Source organism: Oncorhynchus nerka, linkage group LG28, assembly GCF_034236695.1.
Source record: "Oncorhynchus nerka isolate Pitt River linkage group LG28, Oner_Uvic_2.0, whole genome shotgun sequence".
NCBI lineage: Eukaryota > Metazoa > Chordata > Actinopteri > Salmoniformes > Salmonidae > Oncorhynchus > Oncorhynchus nerka.
In genome coordinates, this window is record NC_088423.1 from 82,314,659 (window position 1) to 82,340,080 (window position 25,422).

Below are 25,422 nucleotides of genomic sequence, written 5' to 3' on the forward strand. Positions count from 1 at the left end.
TGCAGATCCAGTCATCAGTGGATTGATCAGTAAGACATATGGAGAAATGAACTAGCCTGGTGAAATCAGACTGAACAATGTGTTTAGTGATGAAACAGCATATCAGTTTAGATTCCAGGCTAGAAATTAACACTTAAAAGCCTCCAATTCCCATGAAACAGAGAGATCATAGTCAGCAAAGCAGCTCAGTTCTAAAGGAAGGTCTGGATATTCAGTCTTACTCAAGCCTAAACTTAACCTACCATAGCCAACCCAATACTATTCAGAATCACTGCAATCGATGTATAAACTATGCTTTTCTACAGTCAATTATGAAAATAATTTTGATGACTCAGTCATCTACAATTATATCAGAGACAATACAAACCCCTGTGGTCCCTCAATACACATAGCTACTTAAATACTAGTTTATGATAGAAAGGTAATTCAACACAACAGGGACACACTGTGTTCAGAATGGAAGACTATAGACATCACCCACAATCAGAGCTCATTGGAGATTCTTCAGCTCACTCGATAGCAGAAGGCGGCACTACGAGTGGAACACAGATACTGATGGGCTTTTAAAGTATTAAAGATGACTCAGGGGGTGTTGAGTATACTATGTCGACTATACCAGCAGTCACTGTTTATGTGACTTCACTTTTGGTTGTAGAACCCAATGCTCTAGCCTCCCCAATACACACCACGATACACAATGGCCCGATTGATGCTGCACGCATGGGACACAATCAGTACATGGCCTGAAGAACACACTGACTCAGCCAAAACGGAAAGAAATGCCCACGCAAACAAACACACACAGCCAGAACACAGTGAGTGGTAGTCTCGCAGACTCAAGGCACTGGAAGAGACTAAGCGAGTGGAAGCTCTCAAGAGTATGCCATGAAGAACACAGATCCCAGCGGGGACGAGTGAGCCAGCCTTGCCAATACACACACAACAGGATGTATTTGCAGTGAACTCAATCCCTTCTATACTCTGCTGAGGTAACGATGCAGTCAAAAACACTGGGGTGGAATTTAGTGTCTTTTCTGTCCCAGCGAAAGCAGCATTTGGCGCAGCCTTGCTGTCAGTTTGCTGTCCTTAGGGGAGTAGACCCAACTGGTTATGTGCTAGCGAGTGTAATATGGGAAACTAAAGTGCACCTCAGTGTCAAAAGAACCATGTGTGTTGGTTGTGCGAGACAGTCAGGGGAGACTACATTCCAAAATGTACACTAGCATACTACTTAGAATGAATGTCCAATACATTTCTTCATTTGAATAACTGTGTTAGTGTGGACATTGGAACAGAGACTGAACACCTCTCCCTTGTGTGAGAAGCATGGCTGATGAAGGATCTACAGCATCAGTCACATTCATTAGCTGCCCGAGTTATTGCTGACTTTTCCAAACGTATGATCCGCAAAGTATACTGTAAGTGTCAAGAAGAAAACCTGTAAAAGTATTTACAAGGAAGGCTAAATATTCAAGGTCTTTTCCTCCCACTACAAAATATATTAACAGTACAGCTCAGCAGAGAGCGCATATTTATTTCCTCTTTTTTAATAAAATTAAATCCCAACATGATAATTACAATAATGCCATTTTGATTTCTTTTTCTCAGTTTGTTGCAATTGTACATCAATGTGTGTAGGCCTAATACAAGTTCACAAAGTTCAGAAATCTACTAAAGTTTGACATGCAAAATGTCTCTCAAAACGAGATTGTACCTTTTTGAACAAACACTGAAAGTTCATTTCAGTTTCTCCTAGGTCATGGTTCTTCTTGTCTCATTTTTGTAGTCTTTATCACACAACATTTTAGTTCGTTTTCTGTATTTACATGAAAAGAAATCACAATGTAAGTGCAGGGAAATCCATATATATGTGTAATATATACAGTACAGGTCAAAAGTTTGGACACACCTTCTCATTCCAGGGTTTTTCTTTATTTTTACTATTACTAAGACATCAAAACTATGAAATAACACATATGGAATCAAGTAGTAACCAAAAGAATTGTTAAACAAATCAAAATATATTTTATATTTGGAGATTCTTCAAAGTAGCCACCCTTTGCCTTGATGACAGCTTTGCACACTCTTGTTATTCTCTCAACCACCTTCATGAGGTAGTCCCCTGGAATGCATTTCAATTAACAGGTGTGCCTTGTTAAAAGTTCATTTGTGGAATTTCTTTCTTTGTAATTCGTTCGAGCCAAACAGTTGTGTTGTGACATGGTAGGGGTGGAACAGCTCAAATGAGCAAAGAGAAATGACAGTCCATCATTACTTTAAGACATGAAGGTCAGTCAATATGGACATTTTCAAGAACTTGGAAAGTTTCTTTAAGTGCAGTGGCAAAAACCATTAAGCGATATGATGAAGCTGGCTCTCGTGAGGACCGCCAGAGGAAAGGAAGAAACATAGTTACCTCAGCTGCAGAGGATACGTTCATTAGAGTTAACTACGCCTCAGATCAGAGCCCAAATGAATGCTTCCTTCAGACACATCTCAACATCAACTGTTCAGAGGAGACTTAATCAGGTATTCATGGTCAAATTGCTGCAAAGAAACCACTACTAAAGGACACCAGTAAGAAGAAGAGACTTGCTTAGGCCAAGAAACACGAGCAATGGAAATCTGTCCTTTGGTCTGATGAGATAATCTCTGCATGTGTGGTCCCCACCGTAAAGCATGGAAGAGGAGGTGTGATGGAGTGGGGGTGCTTTGCTGGTGACACTGTCTGTGATTTATTTAGAATTCAAGGCACACTTAACCAGCATGGATACCACAGCATTCTGCAGTGATACGCCATCCCATCTGGTTTGCATTTAGTGGGACTATTATTTGTTTTTCAACAGGACCATGACCCAAAATACACCTCCTGGCTGTGTAAGGGCTATTTGACCAAGGAGAGTGATGGAGTGCTGCATCAGATGACCTGGCCTCCACAACCACCTGACCTAACCCAATTGAGATGGTTTGGGATGAGTTGGACCGCAGAGTGAAGGAAAAGCAGCCAACAACTCCTCCAACTGTTGGAAAAGCATTCCAGGAGAAGCTGGTTGAGAGAATGCCAAGAGTGTGCAAAGCTGTCATCAAGGTAAAGGGTGGCTACTTTGAAGAATCTAAAATTTGTTGAACACTTTTTTGGTTACTACATGATTCCCTATGTGTTATTTCATATGTTTGATGTCTTCACTATTATTCTACAATGCAGAAAATAGTAAAAAATAAAGAAAACCCCTTGAATGAGTAGGTGTGTCCAAACTTTTGGCTGGTACTGTATGTGTGTACATTTCTAATAGATACATAAATATATTTATATATTCATTAGACTCAGTCTTCATCACTGGAGTCTGATGACCCATCAGATGATGAAGAAGAGCTCCCAGACTCTGATGAAGAAGATGACTCCGCCTTCCCCGAGCCTTCTGGACCACTGTTCTCCTCCTTGTGTTCCCATGACTCCTCCCTCTTGTCACTAAGACCCTCCTCTTCCTGACACTCTGGTGTTCTCCTTGGCGACAGAGGTTTTGAGGGGGCGGTCTTAGAGGTCTTAGTGGGCTTGTGGTCACTGTTTGAGTCACTGTGTGGTGGCTGTGTGGTGGACACAGGAAGGTTAAGGCCTGGAGTGAGAAGCATCCCTGGGTAAAGCATACTGGAGAGTAACAAGGGGTTAAGAGACAGAGGGTGACTGGAGGCTGCCTGGGCAGCAGAAGCACTTAGTGGGGTGGTGATGGAGGTGGTGGCAGAGGAACTAGAGGGGGAATGGACACTGGGGATGCGGCCATCTCCGTCCCTGCTTTGATCTTCTGTCCTTTCACCTTTGGTGTCCGAGGTGTGGGAGGGGCCGTGGGAGTTGGAGGAGGGGGCTTTGGAGGAGGCAGACGAGGGCTCCCCTCCTCCTCCTTCTCTGCTTCCCTTCTTCCTCTTCCTCTGCTCAGCTCCCCCCATGGCGTCCTGTGGGGGCTTCCCCAGCAGACCCCCCATGCTCAGGAGGTTGGGAAGCCCAGCCATGCCAGAGAGCATCATGGGAAACATGGCGGCCAGGTTGTTAGCATCGGTGGGCAGGCCCATGAGGCCGGCAGTGAGCTGCAGTGACTGGAGACTTTGGAGGTTCTGCTGGAAGGCCTGTAGACTAGATAGATCCATGCCAGAGAGGAGGCCGTTGGCCAGCAGGGGGTTGAGGCCCAGGGATGGGGCACCCTGGTTGGCTGTAGCTGCAGCTTTGGCCAGGGCGCTCTTGGGCCTCCGTCCACGCCGACTCACCTCCTCTGGTACGATGGGTCCTGTCAGGATCCGGTCAAACATGCTCTCTGGAAGGTAGCCCTGAAGGACAGACAGAGAAACACAGGGTTAGCACTCTAATCAACAACCATTAGATAACTACAGTTAGAAACTGGGTAGTTCCAGCCCTGTATGTTGATTGGCAGACACCCGTGGTATATCAGACCGTATACCATGGGTATGACAAAACATGTATTTTTTACTGCTCTAATTACGTTGGTATCCAGTTTATAATAGCAATAAGGCACCTCAGGGGTTTGTGGTATATGGCAAACCATATTGCGTTGTGCATAAGAACAGCCCTTAGCCGTGGTTTATTGACCATATACCACAGCCCCTCGGGCCTTATTGCTTAACTATAGCACAGTTACTGCACTGACAACTAACCAAGCTAGATACATGTAGTTCTATTATTCCTCTTTTATACACGTGAAGTAGACCTGTGGGGTGTTCTACAGCAATATGAAGGAGGTAAAGGCTATCAGACTTACCGACTGCTTGACGACGTCGGCCCACTCTGGTGGAACCCCGTACTCTGGGTTCTCCTGAAGGAACCGACACAGGTCCTTTAGAGGGGGGGCGAAGGCCCCACCAACCTGGGGAGAGGACGGGAGGACAACATGAGACAAAGTAGAAGTTGTACAACCCGCACACACACACACACACACAAACACACACACACACACACCCCTCACCTTGCGTGCATTTCTCCTGTTGATGATCTGGACCCTCTCCTCTCCTGTCAGACTGTTGACATCGATCTTGTTGGGATTCCTGCAGCGATGCCTCTTCTGCTTGGGTCTACCATCCTGCTGGAACTGCTCCAGCTGCCTCTTATTCACTCCCTGAGGAGGAGAAGAGAGGGTCAGGGATTCAGAGGTTCAACTACAGGACTACATCCAAAACCATTTCTACTGTCAATGGAAATCATGGTTGGGGTCAATTGCATTTTGATTCAAAATGCAAATGGAATTTCTGTTTATGTCATGAACTGACTGAATGGAATTGACCGTAACCCTGACGGATGTCTATTGTAGTTGTACAGTATATTCACAGCCCTTAATAAACCCTGGGTTAGGGATAGAGGAATGGAGAATCAGAGGGTGAGGAAGAGAGGGACTCACAGGGATGAAGGCCCCTGTGTCAGCCACAAAGCCTGGGTGTTCTTTGAGCCACAGCTCCAGCTCCCTCCTCCTGGGGGCATCGTCTCCGGCCAGACGGGTCCCATCTTTCAGGTTGATGACAGAGACCCTGCTCTCTGTGTCCATAGGGCCCTGGGCCCCTAGGGGGTTACCCTGCCCTGAGGCAATAGACAGCCCAGTGCCAGCCTGACTCATACCACCCCAAGCCGGGGGCACCTGGAGATGCAGGGTAGACATCATCCCATCAGTGAATTTCTAGTGGCTAGTGTTTGTATAGGCATACTAGCACACCCTTCATACGGCCTCCTATACTTCAGTACACACAGTAAATCCTATATTTCATTTTCAATTGCTAGGTAAACACATTTAGGCATACTCTTCAAACTTTAAATATCTCTTAAAACAATGCAATCACATGTAGCTTTCCAGTACCCAGTGTTTAAGGACTAAATGTTTGAAGGACCTAAGATGGCAAGATAGGAGTGAGAGGATTGACAAGGAAGATGTAGAGCCCCAAAGAGAAGAGAGAAAGATCTTACGCTTTCAGGCACGGCTGGTCCTCTGTTCCTGTTCATAAAGAGCAGGTCCATCCCCTCCACATTCTTCCTCCTTCCTCTCCTTCTCTTCACCACCGGCTGGCCGTCCATACCTCCATTCAGCTTCATCTGACCTGCCAGACCTGTAGAGTCTGGAAACACACAAACAACGTGTCCCAGATTAAAACAGAAGACTAAAGCAGTACACACCATCACGATCATGAATGTACAACATATGGGGAAATGTATCTTTGCTGCCATCTAGTGATGCCAAATAAAAAGCTCACAATTTAGCTTTGAGATTTCTCATGAAGGGTATTCTTTACCAGACAGGAATGAACTTTCAATTGTATAAACTAACAATACATTGCTGTTAAAACAGGACTTTGTGGTCAGCCCTAGTCTGTATGTACCCTGTGGGAAGCTGGCAGCCTGGGGCTTGGTGAAGTCAGCCAGACTGGTGTCTGAGGCACTCTGGAGCTCATGAAGCCTTGTAAGGTACTGCTGCTGGCTCAGGGGCCCCTCCTCAGGCTCCAGGGGCCTCTTCAGGGGCTGGCCGGCCCCCTGCTTCTGGAAGGTCAGCTTCAGACCCCCCTCCTGCTGCAGAGAGAGGGGCGGTCAGTCAATTACACAGAAACACAAGGTCACACTGTCTGATGGCATTGGAGCCCCTTCTACAGAAAAAAAAAAAACCCAAAACATAACAGAAAAAGGGAGGGGGTCTAAGTGCTTGTTTTGATTTTCACTGCATTGGCACAATAGTTTGTTGGCTTGTAAGGCTTCTTTCTAAGAGCATTCTGTATTCTTGGAAGTTGGAAGTAGGAATAGTTATGGGTAGGAACACAGCATATACTGTAGCAGCTAGAAGCATGTAGGGTAAGTTGTCTATGCAATGTCAGGAGTTTACTGAAGGACTATGTCAAAGGGAAAGCTGCAGCTTTCAGCATATTCCTTATAAAGGTCAAGATTCCAGCCAGACTGGTCAGGAAAGCCCCAGCAACACTGTAGCAGCAGTCAGTGGCCATTTTATTGAATATTTGACACAAATGCTCCTCCCTCTGTTGCTATGGCAACGTAGGCTCATAGCTAGCTACTGTAGTATTAAAGCAAGCAGGAAGCAGGCCTGCATGGTTAATAGCCCAGCTGCTATCAGCCCCATTAGAGTCAGAACGCCCACAGTACTAGAGCCCCATCACAATCCCCCACAATAGCGAGCCAGCCCCATCTCAATCAGATGAACCCTCTCAAACCCCAGTGTTTCTCCACACTAAGCTTCTTATTAGCTTCCCATCCATGAACGACTGATTTATGTAAAAATGTAATTATAGCCCAGATCCCAATCCACATGGAGTGGGTAGAAATTAAAGAGGGTATTACTATTAAACAAATCAGTGCTGTAGGCAGCAGCCAAAACAACAAAATCAAAATCCCCAACAAAACATGCTGAAACACCACAATTAGGCTTTGGAGTAGTGTGGGGTCCTACGAGAGGGGAGTAACGGAAATCAACATACTTCATTCATTTTCACTGAGAACTCCTTTTCTCCTGCAACATGCTTCTTCACCTTTGAACCCTGAGGGGAGGCAGAGGGGTCCTCTGAGGCCGAGGCGGAAGCTGAGCAGAGGTTGCTGCTGTTGTTGGCAGCAGCTGCATTGTCCAGCAACTTGGTGGTGTAGAAGGAGGCTACGGCCCCTCCTGCCTCGTACGACCGCCGGGCCCCCGGCCACTTCCCCTTCAGCACTGCTTGGCAGATACTGTCCAGACGGTTGATCATCACACGGTCCTACAGGGGGACAGGGGACATTATACAACAAGTTGTTTGCATCCTGGATGCTGATTGGCTTTGCCCGGACTATATCGTCTGGTGGAAGGATGAAATAAAACTGGATTAACGTGAACAGCACCCTCCTAAGGGCTGTTTCAACATGGTTGTGATTCTCAGGAAACTAACTCAGGCTAGAAGTGAAACACAAAGAGGTTTGGTGTGTGTGTTTACCTTGGGCCAGTAGGATGCAGCCAGCATGTATCCTCCCTGGAAGGGGTGGTGGTGTGAGTTGTTGCTGCCGTTCTCTGTCACGTGACTGTCCTGCATCTCATCCTGAGTGGTGCTGAGAGACGCCACACTGTCTTCGTCGAATCCCTTCACGATGGCCACTGTCGGGACTGGAAGAACATGCAATATAACTCTACTTTAGAAAACCTCAAAATATACAACACAACTTCAGACAGCCTAACTACCTTGGCATATTTACAACATTGATTGCCTCAATGGCACTGTAAAAGTCTTTCACTGCAAGAACCAAAAGAATAATAGCAGCACTCACCCTTGATCTTTCCTTCCTCTCCCTCACTCCCACTGTTAACAGAGGAAGATGAAGATGAGGAAGAGGAAGATGAGGAGCCTGATGAGCAGGATGAAGATGAAGAGGAGCTGGATCCGGAGCGTGAGGAGGAAGAGGACGACGATGACGATGATGAAGAAGATCGTGATGAAGAGCTGGAGGAGGAGCCATCCGAGTCGGAGTCTGATGCTGCGGAGGCGGCTCGTCTGGCCTCTCTTCGACTTCTTTTATTGGCTTTCTTCTCTTTCCTGGCGGCTGAGTTGGGTGTGAGTGGCTTGGTCCGTGCCGCCACCATGTGGCTCTCGTTCTCTCCTTTCACCACCCCCAGATCAGGCTTCTCCTCTATCCCTGTAGGGGTGAGAGGGGCAGGCTGGGGACTCCACCTCTCCCCCTCCACCTGACCCCCTCTCTCCATGCGCTCCTCCCCCTCCGAGAAAGGTTCTTCTTTGGGCACTGCCCCCGGGATTTCCTCCCTCTCCCTCTGGGCAGGCACAGGGCACTCTGCCAAGGCTGGGTCTCTACTAGCCTGGTACTGGGGGTTCAGGAGCGGAGTAGGGGTCTGGGATGGCAGTTGGACTCCTTTATTCTGGCTGTAGTTGCGCTGAGCAGCCATGAAGCAGAGCTCTGGGTCTCGGAGGATGTGGTAGTCTGTGCGGCTGACGCCGTGCTTGGCGGCCCCAATTAGGAGGTCTCTGTCGTGGGTACTGGTCTCCCACCACACGGGCAGGTCCGAGCCCAGCTGGCACAGGGGCAGGCGCTCATAGAGCAAGGGGTGGCGCAGGACCTGTTCCCTGACCTGGCGTAGCAGCTCTACTCTGTAGAGGGTACGAGATGCACGCTCCTCTGTGATGGGCTGAATGGACAGAGAGGGGTCCACCGCTGTGTCTAGAGAGAGGGAGAGAGAGAATAAGGCTGTCCTGCATAATTCATACATCTGTGTTTTGCATTTTGTGTGGACTCATTCCACTCGCTGTTTAACTTTCCATTGATCGTTAACCTTATCACATGCTTGTTTCCCCAGCATTTCCTGAAATCATTAACCTTGACAAACATACTGTGTGTAGCACATTATCAGCAGGTATTAGTAAGCACACAACTCCTCTAATAAACAACACAGTATACAGCTTATAAGTATATTGACTTCCACACCCTTTCTACAGGTGGCACAGCACAGATGAACAGTATCTCTCTCACCTCCTTCTCTTGGTGGCAGGCGACACACTCTCCTGCACATGGCAGTGAAGGCCCACAGGTACTTCTGCAGACTCTCGTCTGTCTTTTTGTGCAGCCGAGCCATGGCTCTGAACTTGGTCCAGTCGAAACGGCCCAGGTCTGGGTCAAACACCACACCAAAGGTAGACACCACACGGTAAAAATCAGCTTCCTCTCGCCTCGTCCATCTGGGGAGAGAGGGAGGGAGAAAGAAATAGAGAGAAATAGGGGTAGAGATAGAGATATACACATAGAGAAAGAGGACAGAAAGAGGAAGAGAGAATGAGACAGTGGTATAAGTTATAGACCGTGGCTAACTTTACGTTTCTGTCCAGGCCTTGCAGCTTCACTCACCTCTGCTGGCGTTCTATCTTGGCGGCCATCTTGGGGTTGATAGTGTCATTGAGGGTGGGTGGCAGGGGACACAGTGAGGGCGTGACATGGGTGGTGTGCTGGGTCTGGTGGATGTGGAGGATCTGTCTGGACTTGGTGTAGCGCTGAGAGGCTGTGATCAGACGTCTCAGTCTGGCTGTTAGTACTGAGGAGGAGGGCCAGTAGGCTGCGTCTCCTCCTCCTCCACCACCTAACCCCTCCATCATCACTGGAGCACCCTCTAGAGAGCACACATACACAACACATACATTGTTTAACCTGGGAGAATGCTTTTTAAGTTGTTTTATAGTAGTGGAAGAAGTTGTAGTAGTTTCAGCAGTAGTAGCACTAGTAGTAGTGACTGTTTGTAATAGTAGTGACTGGTGCTAGTAGCAGTAGTAGTAGTTGTTGTTGTAATAGTAGTGTAATGGTAGTAGTAGTACTGGTGGTGCCTGGTAATAGTAGCAGTGACTGGTAGTAGTAGTAGTAGTAGCAGTAGCAGTGACTGGTGGTAGTAGTAGTAGTAGTAGCAGTGACTGGTAGTAGTAGTAGCGGTGACTGGTTGTAGTAGTAGTAGTAGTAGCAGTAGCAGTGACTGGTAGTAGTAGTAGTAGTAGTACTGGTGGTGACTGGTAGTAGTAGTAGCAGTGACTGGTAGTAGTAGTAGTAGCAGTGACTGGTAGTAGTAGTAGCGGTGACTGGTTGTAGTAGTAGTAGTAGTAGCCGTGACTGGTAGTAGTAGCAGTGACTAGTAGTAGTAGTAGTAGTAGCAGTGACTGGTAGTAGCAGTAGTAGTGGTGAATGGTAGTAGTAGTGACTGGTAGTAGTAGTAGTGACATGTAGTAGTAGTAGTAGTAGAAGTGACTGGTAGTAGCAGTAGTAGTGGTGACTGGTAGTAGTAGTGACTGGTAGTAGTAGTAGTAGCAGTGACTGGTGGTAGTAGTAGTAGTAGTAGTACTGGTGGTGACTGGTAATAGTAGTAGTACTGGTGGTGACTGGTAGTAGTAGTAGTAGCAGCAGTAGTAGTAGCACTGGTGGTGACTGGTAGTAGTAGTAGTAGTAGTAGTACTGGTGGTGACTGGTAGTAGTAGTAGTAGTAGCGGTGACTGGTTGTAGTAGTAGTAGTAGCAGTGACTGGTAGTAGTAGCAGTGACTGGTAGTAGTAGTAGTGAAATGTAGTAGTAGTGACATGTAGTAGTAGCAGTAGCAGTAGCAGTGACTGGTGGTAGTAGTAGTAGTAGTAGTAGTACTGGTGGTGACTGGCAGTAGTAGTAGCAGTAGTAGTAGTAGTAGTAATAGTAGTAGTAGTAGTAGCAGTGACTGGTAGTAGTAGTGACTGGTAGTAGTAGTTAAAACCTATTCAGTCTGTCTACAAACAGGCTCTCAAAGTGCTTGATAGGAAGCCTAATAGCCATCATCATTGTCACATCCTTAGAAAGCATGAGCTCTTGAGTTGGGAAAATCTTGTGCAATACACCGACGCATGTCTTGTATTCAAGATCCTTAATGGCCTGGCTCCCCCTCCACTCAATATTTTTGTTAAACAGAAAACCCAGACATATGGCAGCAGATCCACAAGGTCTGCCATGAGAGGTGACTGTATAGTTCCCCTAAGGAAAAGCACCTTTAGTAAATCTGCATTCTCTGTGAGAGCTTCCCATGTCTGGAATACACTGCCATCAGACACACATAACTGCACCACATATCACACTTTCACAAAATGCTTGAAGACCTGGCTGAAGGTCAATCAGATTTGTGAACATGGTCCCTAGCTGTGTGTTGCCGCTTTCCATGTTGTCTGTTGTCTAGCTTGTGAGGTGTGGAAACACTTTGTTGTCTTGCTGCTTTTTGTTCTATGTTGCTCTGTCTGTATGCTATGTCTTGCTTGTCCTATGTTGCTATGTCTTGCTTGTTCTATGGTGCTATTGTCTATATTGTAATTGTTTTTAATAACCTGCCCAGGGACTGCGGTTGAAAATTAGCCGGCTGGCTAAAACCGTCACTTTTACTGAAACGTTGATTAATGTGCACTGTCCCTGTAAAAATAAAATGAACTAAACTAAATTAACTAAACTAGTAGTGACTTGTAGTAGCGATATTTGTAGTAGTAGTAGTGACATGTAGTAGTAGTAGTAGTAGTGACTGGTAGTAGTAGTAGTGACATGTAGTAGTAGTAGTAGCAGTGACTGGTAGTAGCAGTAGTAGTGGTGACTGGTAGTAGTAGTGACTGGTAGTAGTAGTAGTGACTTGTAGTAGCAATATTTGTAATAGTAGTAGTGACTGGTAGTAGTGACTGGTAGTAGATATTGTGATATGATGTGTATTGGTTGTGATAGTACAAAAGCTGAGTAGAAAGAGACTGAATAGAAAGATGTAACTGACCTCCAGGGTTGTCTGTGACAACCAGGTCTCCAGGAGAGGAGGCGTCATCCTATGGAGGAGAGAAGTGTGTGTTAAAACACTGGACACAGAACTGGACACAATAACACTCAAAACAACCTGTATTGTCTAGTCTCTACAGGGGCAGAGAATACACATGCCAGTCAGTGTGTACAGCAGCCTTATCTGTTGCTGTGCTGGCTCTGTTCTGCCCCCGTTCACTGTGGCCTCACCTCCATATCGTCCTTCAGCAAGGCTGGGGCAGGCTTGTATTCTGGGTCATCTACGTCCCTGCAAACACAGATAACAACCGTCAGTCAGTCTGCCATCCTGTCAGCCAGTAAGTCAGCCAGTTATTCAGTCAGTCAGCAAGGGCCACACAAGGTAACAGACAGGGGAACTTGCAGGCAGCTCCTAAGCTCTGAACTAAACACGGACTCAGACTCACTTCAGAAAAGGTTGTTACAATAATATCAGTTTCTAGTTTCTTCCTTTTCTATCAGTTTTATGACTGGTTATAAAAAGCGATACAACAACTGAAACTTTTTAAGTGTGTCATTGTGTGTCTAAGCCCTGTCTGAGTCAGTGGAGGAGACCGACAAGCTAACTACCTGACTCAGTCAGTCAGTCAGCCATGATGTGTAATGTTACCTACCCATCCATGAAGTCATTGGCTCTCTGTTCAGCAGCGATGGCCTTCTCGTCTGGCCGGCCCACCCGCTCTAGGAAGCAGAGGGCAGGGTCTGCACGGACTGTGTTATACTTCTCATAACCTGTATAGTGGACCACAGTGGAGAGGTAAGCAAACAGAGGTTAGAACTTGGAAACATGAAGAGATAGAAAACAAACATACAGCTGGCCACTTTCCCCCAAAGGTGTGTGTGACAGCTGTCATCCAGTGTTAACTACATCCCGTGGAAGAACATGAAAACACATACAGTACATTTCCCACATGACACTAACTCAGAATTGTACATACTACACCGTATCTGATGAATTCCCCGACCCTTTTTCAATCTCTACATTTGTCTAGGCTCTGTTCCTATATCCATTCTAGTAAACCCACTTAGAATACATGCCCAATACATGACTTGATGCTAAGTGTTAAGCTAGTATCGTAGCCCTAGTATCACACATTCTAGATGTCTCAGGCCTGTGGGTCAGTTAGCACATCCCTGGTCCCTGTTGTTGACTCACCGTGCTTGTAGACCCCCAACAGCAGACACTTGTCAGAGATGTTGTCCCACCACAGGGCTGGTAGCTCAGAGCTGTCGGGCTCAGGAACCCAGATCTTGATCTCACTGATGAGGAGAAGGGGGTGTGGACAGAACACAACATGACAGGAGGAACAGGGACTTATGGGTACAAAAGCATGGGGGACTCATGGGTACTATGACAGCTGGGTTTCCATCCCAACATAGATTCTCAGATAAGCAACAGCGTGGTACACACAAAACCATGAGCTCCAATAAGACTTTTAGGTCAGCATCAAGGCTGAAAATGTCTCTGGGGACTAAAAATACTCAATGTTTTTCCTCACCCACTTCTGTATACCCTCCTCAATAGTATTGGTTCTGAGAAGCTGCTGATCCATCTTTAAACAGCAGGTGGAGTGACTACTGACTTTCCCCTGAGTCGGACTAGCCATGCCCTCCTTCATACATGGCCTTTCCTTCCCTGAGTCTGACTAGCTGTGCCCTCCTTCATACGTGGCCTTTCCTTCCCTGAGTCTGACTAGCTGTGCCCTCCTTCATACATGGACCTTCCTTCCCTGAGTCTGACTAGCTGTGCCCTCCTTCAGACATGGACCTTCCTTCCCTGAGTCTGACTAGCTGTGCCCTCCTTCATATGTGGCCTTTCCTTCCCTGAGTCTGACTAGCTGTGCCCTCTGTTATACATGGACTTTCCTTCCCTGAGTCTGACTAGCTGTGCCCTCCTTCAGACATGGACTTTCCTTCCCTGAGTCTGACTAGCTGTGCCCTCCTTCATACATGGACTTTCCTTCCCTGAGTCTGACTAGCTGTGCCCTCCTTCATACATGGACTTTCCTTCCCTGAGTCTGACTAGCTGTGCCCTCCTTCATATGTGGCCTTTCCTTCCCTGAGTCTGACTAGCTGTGCCCTCTGTTATACATGGACTTTCCTTCCCTGAGTCTGACTAGCTGTGCCCTCCTTCAGACATGGACTTTCCTTCCCTGAGTCTGACTAGCTGTGCCCTCCTTCAGACATGGACTTTCCTTCCCTGAGTCTGACTAGCTGTGCCCTCCTTCATACATAGACCTTTCTTCCCTGAGTCTGACTAGCTGTGCCCTCCTTCATACATGGACCTTCCTTCCCTGAGTCTGACTAGCTGTGCCCTCCGTTATACATGGACCTTCCTTCCCTGAGTCTGACTAGCTGTGCCCTCTGTTATACATGGACCTTCCTTCCCTGAGTCTGACTAGCTGTGCCCTCTGTTATACATGGACCTTCCTTCCCTGAGTCTGACTAGCTGTGCCCTCCTTCATACATGGACTTTCCTTCCCTGAGTCTGACTAGCTGTGCCCTCCTTCAGACATGGACTTTCCTTCCCTGAGTCTGACTAGCCGTGCCCTCCGTTATACATGGACTTTCCTTCCCTGAGTCTGACTAGCTGTGCCCTCCGTTATACATGGACCTTCCTTCCCTGAGTCTGACTAGCTGTGCCCTCCTTCATACGTGGCCTTTCCTTCCCTGAGTCTGACTAGCTGTGCCCTCCGTTATACGTGGCCTTTCCTTCCCTGAGTCTGACTAGCTGTGCCCTCCTTCATACGTGGCCTTTCCTTCCCTGAGTCTGACTAGCTGTGCCCTCCGTTATACGTGGCCTTTCCTTCCCTGAGTCTGACTAGCTGTGCCCTCCGTTATACGTGGCCTTTCCTTCCCTGAGTCCGACTAGCTGTGCCCTCCTTCAGACATGGACCTTGCTTCCCTGAGTCTGACTAGCTGTGCCCTCCTTCATACGTGGCCTTTCCTTCCCTGAGTCTGACTAGCTGTGCCCTCCTTCATACATGGACCTTTCTTCCCTGAGTCTGACTAGCTGTGCCCTCCTTCAGACATGGACCTTCCTTCCCTGAGTCTGACTAGCTGTGCCCTCCTTCATATGTGGCCTTTCCTTCCCTGAGTCTGACTAGCTGTGCCCTCTGTTATACATGGACTTTCCTTCCCTGAGTCTGACTAGCTGTGCCCTCCTTCAGACATGGACTTTCCTTCCCTGAGTCTGACTAGCTGTGCCCTCCTTCATACATGGACTTTCCTTCCCTGAGTCTGACTAGCTGTGCCCTCCTTCATACATGGACCTTCCTTCCCTGAGTCTGACTAGCTGTGCCCTCCGTTATACATGGACCTTGCTTCCCTGAGTCTGACTAGCTGTGCCCTCTGTTATACATGGACCTTCCTTCCCTGAGTCTGACTAGCTGTGCCCTCTGTTATACATGGACCTTCCTTCCCTGAGTCTGACTAGCTGTGCCCTCCTTCATACATGGACTTTCCTTCCCTGAGTCTGACTAGCTGTGCCCTCCTTCAGACATGGACTTTCCTTCCCTGAGTCTGACTAGCCGTGCCCTCCTTCATACATGGACTTTCCTTCCCTGAGTCTGACTAGCTGTGCCCTCCTTCATACATGGCCTTTCCTTCCCTGAGTCTGACTAGCTGTGCCCTCCTTCATACATGGACCTTCCTTCCCTGAGTCTGACTAGCTGTGCCCTCCTTCAGACATGGACCTTCCTTCCCTGAGTCTGACTAGCTGTGCCCTCCTTCATATGTGGCCTTTCCTTCCCTGAGTCTGACTAGCTGTGCCCTCCTTCATACATGGACTTTCCTTCCCTGAGTCTGACTAGCTGTGCCCTCCGTTATACATGGCCTTTCCTTCCCTGAGTCTGACTAGCTGTGCCCTCCTTCAGACATGGACTTTCCTTCCCTGAGTCTGACTAGCTGTGCCCTCCTTCATACATGGACTTTCCTTCCCTGAGTCTGACTAGCTGTGCCCTCCTTCATACATGGACTTTCCTTCCCTGAGTCTGACTAGCTGTGCCCTCCTTCATACATGGACTTTCCTTCCCTGAGTCTGACTAGCTGTGCCCTCCTTCATACATGGACCTTCCTTCCCTGAGTCTGACTAGCTGTGCCCTCTGTTATACATGGACCTTCCTTCCCTGAGTCTGACTAGCTGTGCCCTCCTTCATACATGGACTTTCCTTCCCTGAGTCTGACTAGCTGTGCCCTCCTTCATACGTGGCCTTTCCTTCCCTGAGTCTGACTAGCTGTGCCCTCCGTTATACATGGACTTTCCTTCCCTGAGTCTGACTAGCTGTGCCCTCCGTTATACATGGACTTTCCTTCCCTGAGTCTGACTAGCTGTGCCCTCCGTTATACATGGACATTCCTTCCCTGAGTCTGACTAGCTGTGCCCTCCTTCATACGTGGCCTTTCCTTCCCTGAGTCTGACTAGCTGTGCCCTCCTTCAGACATGGACCTTGCTTCCCTGAGTCTGACTAACTGTGCCCTCTGTTATACATGGACTTTCCTTCCCTGAGTCTGACTAGCTGTGCCCTCCGTTATACGTGGCCTTTCCTTCCCTGAGTCTGACTAGCTGTGCCCTCCTTCATACGTGGCCTTTCCTTCCCTGAGTCTGACTAGCTGTGCCCTCCTTCAGACATGGACCTTGCTTCCCTGAGTCTGACTAGCTGTGCCCTCCGTTATACATTGACTTTCCTTCCCTGAGTCTGACTAGCTGTGCCCTCCGTTATACATGGACCTTCCTTCCCTGAGTCTGACTAGCTGTGCCCTCCTTCATACATGGACTTTCCTTCCCTGAGTCTGACTAGCTGTGCCCTCCTTCATACGTGGCCTTTCCTTCCCTGAGTCTGACTAGCTGTGCCCTCCGTTATACGTGGCCTTTCCTTCCCTGAGTCTGACTAGCTGTGCCCTCCTTCATACGTGGCCTTTCCTTCCCTGAGTCTTAGCTGTGCCCTCCTTCAGACATAGACCTTCCTTCCCTGAGCCTGACTAGCTGTGCACTCTGTTATACATGGACCTTCCTTCCCTGAGTCTGACTAGCTGTGCCCTCCGTTATACATGGACTTTCCTTCCCTGAGTCTGACTAGCTGTGCCCTCCTTCAGACATGGACTTTCCTTCCCTGAGTCTGACTAGCTTTGCCCTCCTTCATACATGGACTTTCCTTCCCTGAGTCTGACTAGCTGTGCCCTCCGTTATACATGGACCTTCCTTCCCTGAGTCTGACTAGCTGTGCCCTCTGTTATACATGGACCTTCCTTCCCTGAGTCTGACTAGCTGTGCCCTCCGTTATACATGGACCTTCCTTCCCTGAGTCTGACTAGCTGTGCCCTCTGTTATACATGGACCTTCCTTCCCTGAGTCTGACTAGCTGTGCACTCCTTCATACATAGACCTTTCTTCCCTGAGTCTGACTAGCTGTGCCCTCCTTCAGACATGGACCTTGCTTCCCTGAGTCTGACTAACTGTGCCCTCTGTTATACATAGACCTTCCTTCCCTGAGTCTGACTAGCTGTGCCCTCTGTTATACATGGACCTTCCTTCCCTGAGTCTGACTAGCTGTGCCCTCCTTCAGACATGGACTTTCCTTCCCTGAGTCTGACTAGCTGTGCCCTCCTTCATACATGGACCTTCCTTCCCTGAGTCTGACTAGCTGTGCCCTCCTTCAGACATGGAGCTTCCTTCCATGAGTCTGACTAGCTGTGCCCTCCTTCAGACATGGAGCTTCCTTCCCTGAGTCTGACTAGCTGTGCCCTCCTTCATACATGGACTTTCCTTCCCTGAGTCTGACTAGCTGTGCCCTCCGTTATACATGGACTTTCCTTCCCTGAGTCTGACTAGCTGTGCCCTCCGTTATACATGGACCTTCCTTCCCTGAGTCTGACTAGCTGTGCCCTCCTTCATACATGGACCTTCCTTCCCTGAGTCTGACTAGCTGTGCCCTCTGTTATACATGGACCTTCCTTCCCTGAGTCTGACTAGCTGTGCCCTCCTTCATACATGGACTTTCCTTCCCTGAGTCTGACTAGCTGTGCCCTCCATTATACATGGACTTTCCTTCCCTGAGTCTGACTAGCTGTGCCCTCCGTTATACATGGACCTTCCTTCCCTGAGTCTGACTAGCTGTGCCCTCCTTCATACGTGGCCTTTCCTTCCCTGAGTCTGACTAGCTGTGCCCTCCGTTATACGTGGCCTTTCCTTCCCTGAGTCTGACTAGCTGTGCCCTCCTTCATACGTGTCCTTTCCTTCCCTGAGTCTGACTAGCTGTGCCCTCCTTCAGACATGGACCTTGCTTCCCTGAGTCTGACTAACTGTGCCCTCTGTTATACATGGACTTTCCTTCCCTGAGTCTGACTAGCTGTGCCCTCCGTTATACATGGACCTTCCTTCCCTGAGTCTGACTAGCTGTGCCCTCCTTCATACATGGACTTTCCTTCCCTGAGTCTGACTAGCTGTGCCCTCCTTCATACGTGGCCTTTCCTTCCCTGAGTCTGACTAGCTGTGCCCTCCGTTATACGTGGCCTTTCCTTCCCTGAGTCTGACTAGCTGTGCCCTCCATCATACGTGGCCTTTCCTTCCCTGAGTCTTAGCTGTGCCCTCCTTCAGACAGACCTTCCTTCCCTGAGCCTGACTAGCTGTGCCCTCTGTTATACATGGACCTTCCTTCCCTGAGTCTGACTAGCTGTGCCCTCCGTTATACATGGACTTTCCTTCCCTGAGTCTGACTAGCTGTGCCCTCCTTCAGACATGGACTTTCCTTCCCTGAGTCTGACTAGCTGTGCCCTCCTTCAGACATGGACTTTCCTTCCCTGAGTCTGACTAGCTGTGCCCTCCGTTATACATGGACCTTCCTTCCCTGAGTCTGACTAGCTGTGCCCTCTGTTATACATGGACCTTCCTTCCCTGAGTCTGACTAGCTGTGCCCTCTGTTATACATGGACCTTCCTTCCTGAGTCTGACTAGCTGTGCCCTCCTTCAGACATGGACTTTCCTTCCCTGAGTCTGACTAGCTGTGCCCTCCTTCAGACATGGACTTTCCTTCCCTGAGTCTGACTAGCTGTGCCCTCCTTCATACGTGGCCTTTCCTTCCTGAGTCTGACTAGCTGTGCCCTCCGTTATACATGGCCTTTCCTTCCCTGAGTCTGACTAGCTGTGCCCTCCTTCATACGTGGCCTTTCCTTCCCTGAGTCTGACTAGCTGTGCCCTCCTTCAGACATGGACCTTGCTTCCCTGAGTCTGACTAACTGTGCCCTCTGTTATACATGGACTTTCCTTCCCTGAGTCTGACTAGCTGTGCCCTCCTTCAGACATGGACTTTCCTTCCCTGAGTCTGACTAGCTGTGCCCTCCTTCATACATGGACTTTCCTTCCCTGAGTCTGACTAGCTGTGCCCTCCGTTATACATGGACCTTCCTTCCCTGAGTCTGACTAGCTGTGCCCTCTGTTATACATGGACTTTCCTTCCCTGAGTCTGACTAGCTGTGCCCTCCGTTATACATGGACCTTCCTTCCCTGAGTCTGACTAGCTGTGCCCTCCTTCATACATGGACTTTCCTTCCCTGAGTCTGACTAGCTGTGCCCTCCTTCATACGTGGCCTTTCCTTCCCTGAGTCTGACTAGCTGTGCCCTCCGTTATACGTGGCCTTTCCTTCCCTGAGTCTGACTAGCTGTGCCCTCCATCATACGTGGCCTTTCCTTCCCTGAGTCTTAGCTGTGCCCTCCTTCAGACAGACCTTCCTTCCCTGAGCCTGACTAGCTGTGCCCTCTGTTATACATGGACCTTCCTTCCCTGAGTCTGACTAGCTGTGCCCTCCGTTATACATGGACTTTCCTTCCCTGAGTCTGACTAGCTGTGCCCTCCTTCAGACATGGACTTTCCTTCCCTGAGTCTGACTAGCTGTGCCCTCCTTCAGACATGGACTTTCCTTCCCTGAGTCTGACTAGCTGTGCCCTCCGTTATACATGGACCTTCCTTCCCTGAGTCTGACTAGCTGTGCCCTCTGTTATACATGGACCTTCCTTCCCTGAGTCTGACTAGCTGTGCCCTCTGTTATACATGGACCTTCCTTCCCTGAGTCTGACTAGCTGTGCCCTCCTTCAGACATGGACTTTCCTTCCCTGAGTCTGACTAGCTGTGCCCTCCTTCAGACATGGACTTTCCTTCCCTGAGTCTGACTAGCTGTGCCCTCCTTCATACGTGGCCTTTCCTTCCCTGAGTCTGACTAGCTGTGCCCTCCGTTATACATGGCCTTTCCTTCCCTGAGTCTGACTAGCTGTGCCCTCCTTCATACGTGGCCTTTCCTTCCCTGAGTCTGACTAGCTGTGCCCTCCTTCAGACATGGACCTTGCTTCCCTGAGTCTGACTAACTGTGCCCTCTGTTATACATGGACTTTCCTTCCCTGAGTCTGACTAGCTGTGCCCTCCTTCAGACATGGACTTTCCTTCCCTGAGTCTGACTAGCTGTGCCCTCCTTCATACATGGACTTTCCTTCCCTGAGTCTGACTAGCTGTGCCCTCCGTTATACATGGACCTTCCTTCCCTGAGTCTGACTAGCTGTGCCCTCTGTTATACATGGACCTTCCTTCCCTGAGTCTGACTAGCTGTGCCCTCCGTTATACATGGACCTTCCTTCCCTGAGTCTGACTAGCTGTGCCCTCTGTTATACATGGACCTTCCTTCCCTGAGTCTGACTAGCTGTGCCCTCCTTCATACATAGACCTTTCTTCCCTGAGTCTGACTAGCTGTGCCCTCCTTCAGACATGGACCTTGCTTCCCTGAGTCTGACTAACTGTGCCCTCTGTTATACATAGACCTTCCTTCCCTGAGTCTGACTAGCTGTGCCCTCTGTTATACATGGACCTCCCTTCCCTGAGTCTGACTAGCTGTGCCCTCCTTCAGACATGGACTTTCCTTCCCTGAGTCTGACTAGCTGTGCCCTCCTTCATACATGGACTTTCCTTCCCTGAGTCTGACTAGCTGTGCCCTCCGTTATACATGGACTTTCCTTCCCTGAGTCTGACTAGCTGTGCCCTCCGTTATACATGGACCTTCCTTCCCTGAGTCTGACTAGCTGTGCCCTCCTTCATACATGGACCTTCCTTCCCTGAGTCTGACTAGCTGTGCCCTCTGTTATACATGGACCTTCCTTCCCTGAGTCTGACTAGCTGTGCCCTCCTTCAGACATGGACTTTCCTTCCCTGAGTCTGACTAGCTGTGCCCTCCTTCAGACATGGACTTTCCTTCCCTGAGTCTGACTAGCTGTGCCCTCCTTCATACGTGGCCTTTCCTTCCCTGAGTCTGACTAGCTGTGCCCTCCGTTATACATGGCCTTTCCTTCCCTGAGTCTGACTAGCTGTGCCCTCCTTCATACGTGGCCTTTCCTTCCCTGAGTCTGACTAGCTGTGCCCTCCTTCAGACATGGACCTTGCTTCCCTGAGTCTGACTAACTGTGCCCTCTGTTATACATGGACTTTCCTTCCCTGAGTCTGACTAGCTGTGCCCTCCGTTATACGTGGCCTTTCCTTCCCTGAGTCTGACTAGCTGTGCCCTCCTTCAGACATGGACTTTCCTTCCCTGAGTCTGACTAGCTGTGCCCTCCTTCATACATGGACTTTCCTTCCCTGAGTCTGACTAGCTGTGCCCTCCGTTATACATGGACCTTCCTTCCCTGAGTCTGACTAGCTGTGCCCTCTGTTATACATGGACCTTCCTTCCCTGAGTCTGACTAGCTGTGCCCTCCGTTATACATGGACCTTCCTTCCCTGAGTCTGACTAGCTGTGCCCTCTGTTATACATGGACCTTCCTTCCCTGAGTCTGACTAGCTGTGCCCTCCTTCATACATATACCTTTCTTCCCTGAGTCTGACTAGCTGTGCCCTCCTTCAGACATGGACCTTGCTTCCCTGAGTCTGACTAACTGTGCCCTCTGTTATACATAGACCTTCCTTCCCTGAGTCTGACTAGCTGTGCCCTCTGTTATACATGGACCTCCCTTCCCTGAGTCTGACTAGCTGTGCCCTCCTTCAGACATGGACTTTCCTTCCCTGAGTCTGACTAGATGTGCCCTCCTTCATACATGGACTTTCCTTCCCTGAGTCTGACTAGCTGTGCCCTCCGTTATACATGGACTTTCCTTCCCTGAGTCTGACTAGCTGTGCCCTCCGTTATACATGGACCTTCCTTCCCTGAGTCTGACTAGCTGTGCCCTCCTTCATACATGGACTTTCCTTCCCTGAGTCTGACTAGCTGTGCCCTCCATTATACATGGACTTTCCTTCCCTGAGTCTGACTAGCTGTGCCCTCCGTTATACATGGACCTTCCTTCCCTGAGTCTGACTAGCTGTGCCCTCCTTCATACATGGACTTTCCTTCCCTGAGTCTGACTAGCTGTGCCCTCTGTTATACATGGACTTTCCTTCCCTGAGTCTGACTAGCTGTGCCCTCTGTTATACATGGACCTTCCTTCCCTGAGTCTGACTAGCTGTGCCCTCCTTCATACATAGACCTTTCTTCCCTGAGTCTGACTAGCTGTGCCCTCCTTCAGACATGGACCTTGCTTCCCTGAGTCTGACTAACTGTGCCCTCTGTTATACATAGACCTTCCTTCCCTGAGTCTGACTAGCTGTGCCCTCTGTTATACATGGACCTTCCTTCCCTGAGTCTGACTAGCTGTGCCCTCCTTCAGACATGGACTTTCCTTCCTGAGTCTGACTAGCTGTGCCCTCCTTCATACATGGACCTTCCTTCCCTGAGTCTGACTAGCTGTGCCCTCCTTCAGACATGGAGCTTCCTTCCCTGAGTCTGACTAGCTGTGCCCTCCTTCAGACATGGACTTTCCTTCCCTGAGTCTGACTAGCTGTGCCCTCCTTCATACATGGACTTTCCTTCCCTGAGTCTGACTAGCTGTGCCCTCCGTTATACATGGACCTTCCTTCCCTGAGTCTGACTAGCTGTGCCCTCCTTCATACATGGACCTTCCTTCCCTGAGTCTGACTAGCTGTGCCCTCTGTTATACATGGACCTTCCTTCCCTGAGTCTGACTAGCTGTGCCCTCCTTCATACATGGACTTTCCTTCCTGAGTCTGACTAGCTGTGCCCTCCTTCATATGTGGACTTTCCTTCCCTGAGTCTGACTAGCTGTGCCCTCCGTTATACATGGACTTTCCTTCCCTGAGTCTGACTAGCTGTGCCCTCCGTTATACATGGACCTTCCTTCCCTGAGTCTGACTAGCTGTGCCCTCCTTCATACGTGGCCTTTCCTTCCCTGAGTCTGACTAGCTGTGCCCTCTGTTATACGTGGCTTTTCCTTCCCTGAGTCTGACTAGCTGTGCCCTCCTTCATACGTGGCCTTTCCTTCCCTGAGTCTGACTAGCTGTGCCCTCCTTCAGACATGGACCTTGCTTCCCTGAGTCTGACTAGCTGTGCCCTCCGTTATACATGAACTTTCCTTCCCTGAGTCTGACTAGCTGTGCCCTCCGTTATACATGGACCTTCCTACCCTGAGTCTGACTAGCTGTGCCCTCCTTCATACATGGACTTTCCTTCCCTGAGTCTGACTAGCTGTGCCCTCCTTCATACGTGGCCTTTCCTTCCCTTAGTCTGACTAGCTGTGCCCTCCGTTATACGTGGCCTTTCCTTCCCTGAGTCTGACTAGCTGTGCCCTCCTTCATACGTGGCCTTTCCTTCCCAGAGTCTTAGCTGTGCCCTCCTTCAGACATAGACCTTCCTTCCCTGAGCCTGACTAGCTGTGCCCTCTGTTATACATGGACCTTCCTTCCCTGAGTCTGACTAGCTGTGCCCTCCGTTATACATGGACTTTCCTTCCCTGAGTCTGACTAGCTGTGCCCTCCTTCAGACATGGACTTTCCTTCCCTGAGTCTGACTAGCTGTGCCCTCCTTCATACATGGACTTTCCTTCCCTGAGTCTGACTAGCTGTGCCCTCCGTTATACATGGACCTTCCTTCCCTGAGTCTGACTAGCTGTGCCCTCTGTTATACATGGACCTTCCTTCCCTGAGTCTGACTAGCTGTGCCCTCCTTCAGACATGGACCTTGCTTCCCTGAGTCTGACTAACTGTGCCCTCTGTTATACATAGACCTTCCTTCCCTGAGTCTGACTAGCTGTGCCCTCTGTTATACATGGACCTCCTTCCCTGAGTCTGACTAGCTGTGCCCTCCTTCAGACATGGACTTTCCTTCCCTGAGTCTGACTAGCTGTGCCCTCCTTCATACATGGACTTTCCTTCCCTGAGTCTGACTAGCTGTGCCCTCCGTTATACATGGACTTTCCTTCCCTGAGTCTGACTAGCTGTGCCCTCCTTATACATGGACCTTCCTTCCCTGAGTCTGACTAGCTGTGCCCTCCTTCATACATGGACTTTCCTTCCCTGAGTCTGACTAGCTGTGCCCTCCATTATACATGGACTTTCCTTCCCTGAGTCTGACTAGCTGTGCCCTCCGTTATACATGGACCTTCCTTCCCTGAGTCTGACTAGCTGTGCCCTCCTTCATACATGGACTTTCCTTCCCTGAGTCTGACTAGCTGTGCCCTCTGTTATACATGGACTTTCCTTCCCTGAGTCTGACTAGCTGTGCCCTCTGTTATACATGGACCTTCCTTCCCTGAGTCTGACTAGCTGTGCCCTCCTTCATACATAGACCTTTCTTCCCTGAGTCTGACTAGCTGTGCCCTCCTTCAGACATGGACCTTGCTTCCCTGAGTCTGACTAACTGTGCCCTCTGTTATACATAGACCTTCCTTCCCTGAGTCTGACTAGCTGTGCCCTCTGTTATACATGGACCTTCCTTCCCTGAGTCTGACTAGCTGTGCCCTCCTTCAGACATGGACTTTCCTTCCCTGAGTCTGACTAGCTGTGCCCTCCTTCATACATGGACCTTCCTTCCCTGAGTCTGACTAGCTGTGCCCTCCTTCAGACATGGAGCTTCCTTCCCTGAGTCTGACTAGCTGTGCCCTCCTTCAGACATGGACTTTCCTTCCCTGAGTCTGACTAGCTGTGCCCTCCTTCATACATGGACTTTCCTTCCCTGAGTCTGACTAGCTGTGCCCTCCGTTATACATGGACCTTCCTTCCCTGAGTCTGACTAGCTGTGCCCTCCTTCATACATGGACCT

General features: G+C 49.2%; 1 protein-coding gene across 9 annotated transcripts in view; it reads right to left on the reverse strand.

Moving 5' to 3' along the window:
• LOC115125476 (chromodomain-helicase-DNA-binding protein 9-like) overlaps positions 1-25,422 on the reverse strand; it is a 197,731-nt gene that overhangs the window by 29,700 nt on the left and 142,609 nt on the right. For 5 of the 9 annotated variants that reach the window (XM_065013182.1, XM_065013183.1, XM_065013188.1 and 2 more), the window contains 15 exons: positions 13,457-13,560; positions 12,915-13,032; positions 12,493-12,550; positions 12,263-12,311; positions 9,863-10,121; positions 9,491-9,696; positions 8,279-9,181; positions 7,951-8,117; positions 7,468-7,737; positions 6,367-6,553; positions 5,957-6,105; positions 5,400-5,633; positions 4,971-5,120; positions 4,767-4,871; positions 1,515-4,317 (listed from right to left, as the gene is read on the reverse strand). In XM_065013182.1, the coding sequence (XP_064869254.1) occupies positions 3,325-4,317; positions 4,767-4,871; positions 4,971-5,120; positions 5,400-5,633; positions 5,957-6,105; positions 6,367-6,553; positions 7,468-7,737; positions 7,951-8,117; positions 8,279-9,181; positions 9,491-9,696; positions 9,863-10,121; positions 12,263-12,311; positions 12,493-12,550; positions 12,915-13,032; positions 13,457-13,560 (3,952 nt within the window). In that variant the 3' untranslated portion in view covers positions 1,515-3,324. Of the gene's footprint in view, positions 1-1,514; positions 4,318-4,766; positions 4,872-4,970; positions 5,121-5,399; positions 5,634-5,956; positions 6,106-6,366; positions 6,554-7,467; positions 7,738-7,950; positions 8,118-8,278; positions 9,182-9,490; positions 9,697-9,862; positions 10,122-12,262; positions 12,312-12,492; positions 12,551-12,914; positions 13,033-13,456; positions 13,561-25,422 lie in introns of those variants that run through there. The other 4 variants (XR_010461738.1, XR_010461737.1, XM_065013186.1 and 1 more) reach the window with 3 other exon arrangements.